At 35.1% G+C, this 5,714-nt stretch overlaps 1 protein-coding gene across 1 annotated transcript; it reads right to left on the bottom strand.

The window, feature by feature from the left end:
• Positions 1-4,695: 4,695 nt before the first annotated feature.
• LOC138871759 (secreted RxLR effector protein 161-like) lies at positions 4,696-5,430 on the bottom strand. Its single transcript, XM_070149658.1, has 2 exons — positions 4,992-5,430; positions 4,696-4,823 (listed from the first exon to the last, which is right to left on the bottom strand). Exons 1-2 carry the CDS (start codon positions 5,428-5,430, stop codon positions 4,696-4,698), a joined length of 567 nt encoding a protein of 188 aa, XP_070005759.1.
• Positions 5,431-5,714: the final 284 nt, after the last annotated feature.

The following is a 5,714-nucleotide window of genomic DNA, read 5'->3' as shown; positions in this document are numbered from 1 at the left end:
AGGTACAAAACCCTTTGGCCAAATTTCCATCTCGGATGTCCCGACTGATGCTTAACAGGTCCAAGAATTTGTGAGGGGTCACTGTTCTTGGTGCTACCAAGTATTGGCTTCTGAGATTCCCTTCGAACCCGGCATAGCCTGTTATCTCCTCCAGCGTAGGAGTTAACTCAAAATTCGCAAAGTGGAACACATTATGTGTCGGGTCCCAAAATGGTATCAAGGTCTCAATCACGTCTTTTCTAGGTTTAACCTTCAAGAGCCCAATAAGACTACCCAATGCTTTTGTCACAACTTTCCTGTTGTCGTCCCCCAAATCATGCCACCACATATGTAGCTCCAAAGGGATCTCTTCACGGACTGAGAAAGGTTCATTTTAATTTGTGCTCATCCTGCACATTTATAAAGGTGATTTTAATTAAAAGAAAACTATGACTCATTTTGACTTAAGAGAAAATACCATTTTCAAAAATTTCCACAAAACATCCGGCCTTGCCAACACGGCATTTCAGCACTTTGAAAACGAAGATTTTAAGGTTGTGTCGGCTAACCAGCCAAAACCTTAAAAAGTGAACAAAAGTGGCTATCCTTGCAAAAAATAGCCTTCCGGTGCCCTTTTTAGGGACATTCGGCTATTTCTAACATGAACGGCATCACCCTAATTATTTTTCAAATTAAAGTAAAATTGTTTTTTTTTGGAGTTTCGGATTATTTTTGCAAAAAGGAAGTTGGACCCGATGGGGTTACCTACGTATCTCACACCCTGTGAGAATCAAACTGGCGTAGTTCGGGCAGCTAAAACAAAACTTTTTTTTTTTGAAAAACAAGCCTCCCTTTTTTTCATTTTCTCAAAAATTCGGCAGAGTTTAGACACTATTGGACATTTTTTTAGATCAGGCGATTAACTCTCTTTATCCCTCATACTGCTATTTCTCTTTCCTTAACTTTTTCCGATATTCATAAGCCGGTCAGCATGCAGGCCCGAAGCAAATAAATGCACAAATAGCAAGTAGGATGCATCAGGATGACCTTTTTGTTTCGGGTGCACCTGTCCTAGACAGACCCAACCCCTGTGTTGAGTCTCCAAAGTCAAAATGCACATGATGCAATCAAACGTTCCTACTAGGGATCCGGCATGAGGCATTGTTATACTAGGTTTAAACCTAGGTTTATTGTTCTAGACCTGGCTTACCCGAGCGGATAGCTCGAGCCGAAGGGGGGCAGTGTACCGGGAATACAGAAGCTTCACTGGCTTTGCAGCTTGTCCGAACCTCATTCTAAATTTGGAATATGACTCTAACAGAAAAGAAGTCACACGAAGTGCACACTTCTTCATGATTTAGAAGACTCAGAGAGGAGAAGGATTTCGCAACAGTTTATATACAGTTCACAGAATATCAAAGCGGTAAAAGCAATCAATTAGCACATTAGGACCAAATTATGTAACAAAATCAAATAATGGATAAAGCCAACTATAACAATTATTCTAAGCTCGAATTCTTGAACCTTGAACCAATATTCTGGGTTCTTGTCCCCAGCGGAGTCGCCAGAGCTGTCACACCTCTTTTTTTCCTACACCCGCAAGGGCATAAGGGAGTTTTTCCAATTAAAGGACAATCGAAATGGGATTTATTATTAAAGATTTAGAGTCGCCACTTGGGAGATTTATGGTGTCCCAAGTCACCAGTTGAATCCCGAATCGAGGAAAAGATTGACTCTGTATTACAGTCCGCGAACCAGAAATCTGAGTAAGGAATTCTGTTAACCCGGGAGAAGGTGTTAGGCATTCCCGAGTTTCGTGGTTCTGGCACAGTCGCTCAACTGTTATATTTGGCTTAAATTATCTGATTTTAACAATTATGAACCTATGTGCAAATTTTAACCTTAACCGCTTTTATTCATTTTTAAAGAAAATTGCAACGTCATTAAAACAAGTCTTGAACCACGTCACATAAATGCACCCGTGGTTTTTGGACATACTTTAACATCGTTGGGATTTGGATTTGGGTCACATAAATGCGCACCCGAGTTTAGGGAGGTAATATTATTAAAATACGCGCCTAAAGAGACTAACGCGTTATTATTTTGGGGAAGGCCGTGAAATTCGCTAAACGGCCCATCCCGAAATCCAAGTATTTTAATATATACAATTATCGAGGGCCCGCAATTTATGTGTTTTGTTTAGCGAGACTCGTCCCGTTTTATTATTTTAAAGTGCAAACCTAGAGCAATCTATAGTTTTCTACTTAATTTGTCTCTAAAGTAAAAGAAAGGCCCTAATTAATTAATTACTGGACTAATGCAAACTAAGTAATATTTTTGCACCAACATCCGACCATTGGGCTCGGATGTGAGCCCAGCAGAGGGAATTTAAAACCAGATATACACCATAAAATCGGCCAAAACAGACCTTGGCACAGGCCTAAATGAGAAAGGGGCCAAAACTGGTCTGGGCCGTGCATCAATTATCCTGAGGCCCAAACGTTTAGGGACTAGTCTGTTAAGCCCTATCTTTTACACTAAATGGAATTTCAATTTAATTAAGAACACAAATCTGATGAATCTACTACTAAAATTAACTAGCCAGCAAAATATATTCAATGCAACATTAAACATGAGTTGGAAAGCAACTGATTTCAGATTTCATGACCCACGTAAACTGCCTATGATCACAATTTCAAACATGGTGCATACTAGTTCAAATTTCAAATTCCCTACTATGACTCATTTTTATTAAAATGCTGACTCATGAACTTTGATTAAACACTAACGTGACCACATATGAGAATTGAAACTCGAGAATTAAGGATGCTGGACGAAAATGGATTGCCTAAATTAACCTTACGAATTACATATCTCATATCTACTTTTAACTTTCTGATTTTCGAACCCACACACAACCACTCAAACTCAGAATTATAGATTAACTCACATCATCACTACTAAATATAAAGCTCCCATGATCAGAAGAAGTATCACACTACTTTAACAGTCTACAGCCTAATTAATCACAGCTTGAAAATACCATTTATACAGATCTAGGAAAACCGGAAATTAACTAAACTAATAGAAACTATTCTGTTAGTCCAGACATGGAATTATTACAACGAATACTCAACTAAACTCATATGCATTTCTAAATATCTAACACACACTTAACGGTTCAAATGCACAAACTTATAATTAACAGTCCATCAGTACGGTTATTACAGTATAATGAAAGTAGTAAATCAACAATAGGCTTCCACTTCAACAATAATAGGCCTCCACTTCATTCATTTTCAACTAGATATTTACATACATCGAGTTTTAGGACATGAACATGGTATGTAGAACAGAAAAATGGGTAAGCAATCAGCAACAACAAACAGCAAAATACAGCAGCAGAAAGCCCAACACAGTAGCTTCAACACTTCAATCCAGAAATCCCAGCAACACGGAGAAAACCAGTAAAAATGGAGAAGAAAAATAGTCCGGAAATCTCTCTTTATTTTCTCTTTCTAACTTTGAACTCTCTCTGGTGTTCTTCCGCTCTCAATATTTCAGAAAATTTGGTTCTATCTTTTTTACTCTCTCCAAAATGAATTCTGCCCTTGTATATCCAGTGTATCCAGAGTGTATATCGAGTGCATATTGCTCTCTCCGCCCCCTTCTATTTTTCTTCTCCTCTCTTCTTTTTTCCCCCTCCTATTTATAGCAAAATTTTTGAGATTTTTCAGATTTTTTTTAAAAATATTTTATTATTTTTTAATTAAAAGAAATCCCACTTACAAATTGCTTTTATTTTTTTATAAAAAGAAATCTCACCTTTCTTTACTTTTATTTTTTAAAATTCCAATTTTAATTACATTTATCTTATTTAAAATCTCACTTTTTTTACTTTTTAAAAGAGAATTCCACTTTATTTAACTTTTCTTAAAAAACAATCCACTTCCTTTTGCTTTTCTTTTAAAAATGCTACTTTCTTTTACTTTAATTTTTTTTAATTTTCAGATACCTTTATATTTGTTTTTTAATTCCAACTTTCTTTTACTTTTTATTTTTTTAAAATTTCCACAAAACTTTACTTTTATTTTTTAAATTTTCTACTTTCTTTTACTTTTTAAAAGAGAATTTCACCTACTTTTACTTTTATTTTTTTTATTCAATACTTCCCTTTTTCTTATTTTTTAAATCACTCTCAAAAATTAAAAAAAAATTAATATTTTTTCGGAATTTTTTTTATTGTTTTAAAAATAAAAATAAAAATAAAATAATATTAATAGTAATAATTCACCTTTTAAATTTTGTATTTTTACCTTATAATAAAAAGTGTAACAAAGCTAAAAATTGTAGGTTAAAACCCCTAAAATATTTATATAAAAGAAGTGATAAAAAAAATTAAATATTATCAAAAATTAGGTGCTCACAATCTTTATCCCATAAAGACGATCACATAAATATTGATCAAACCGGATTACTAATGTCCAAATTAATAATCCTACGATCAAGAATAAATTTTGATTAAATTATAAGAAACTTTACTCTCATTATCATAATCTCCATCACGATGACAAGTCTCAAAATTTAATCAAGGACTTTATCAAATAAATCAAGCAATTCTAAAAATAACCATAAAAGAATATCAAATACCATATATAATTCATATCAAATAACATTCACAAAAATATGTTCAAATCATCAAATATGATATTGGATCTAGGGCATATCTATTATATCCCTAACAATCTCCCACTTGCACTGGAGCCAATCGCTCTTGCACTTCATTCCCAATTTTCTCTTGTGCTTGTCAAACTCTTTTGTGCCAAGAGCTTTAGTGAATGGGTCTGCAACATTTTATTTTCCATCAACCTTTTGAATCTCGACTTCTCCACGTTCAATGAACTCTCTTATCAAGTGATATCTTCGCAGAACATGTTTGGATTTTTGGTGTGATCTTGGTTCTTTTGCTTGAGAAATGGCTCCAGTATTCTCACACTACAGTGGAACCACACCTTCTATTGAAGGAACCACACCAAGTTCAGTTAAGAACTTTTTCATCCATACAGCTTCCTTAGCAGCTTTACTAGCTGCTATATATTCTGCTTCAGTCACTGAATCGGCTTTTGTAGCTTGTTTGGAACTTTTCCAACTCACCGCACCACCATATAAGGTGAATACATAACCAGAAATAGATTTGTTATCATATCTATCTGAAGAGAAACTTGCATCAGTATAACCTTCAAGTTTCAACTCAGAATCTCCATAGATGAGGAATTGGTTTTTAGTCCTTCTTAAGTACTTATGAATGGTATTCACCACCTTCCAATGTTCCTCACCAGGATTTGCCTGATATCGGCTAGTAACTCCAAGTGCATAAGCCACATCAGGACGTGTACATGTCATGGTATACATGATAGCTCCCACTGCACTAGTGTATGGGATCCTACTCATGCGTTATCTCTCTTCAGGTGTTTGAGGATAATCCTCCCTACTGAGAGTAATTCCAGTGCCTATCGGTAGATAGCCTCTTTTGGAATTATCCATATTATACCTCTTTAAGATGGTATCAATGTACAGAGATTGGGAAAGTCCAAGCAGCTTCTTAGATCTATCTCTATAGATCTTTATTCCTAATATATAAGCTGCTTCTCCCAAGTCTTTCATCGAGAACTGTTCAGATAACCAAATCTTGATACTTTACAATGCCGGTATGTCATTCCCTATGAGTAATATAT

The sequence above is a fragment of the Nicotiana sylvestris genome, chromosome 6, assembly GCF_000393655.2.
Source record: "Nicotiana sylvestris chromosome 6, ASM39365v2, whole genome shotgun sequence".
Taxonomy (NCBI): domain Eukaryota; kingdom Viridiplantae; phylum Streptophyta; class Magnoliopsida; order Solanales; family Solanaceae; genus Nicotiana; species Nicotiana sylvestris.
This window is presented reverse-complemented; position numbering and strand designations above follow the sequence as displayed.

Excerpts from the sequence above, each read along its gene's own strand:
- LOC138871759 (XM_070149658.1), bottom strand. The coding sequence starts at position 5,430 with ATGAGTAGGATCCCATACACTAGTGCAGTGGGAGCTATCATGTATACC. Across the intron at positions 4,824-4,991 it reads TGTGGTTCCTTCAATAGAAG|ACCCATTCACTAAAGCTCTT; the intron begins GTGTGGTTCCAC and ends AAAATGTTGCAG.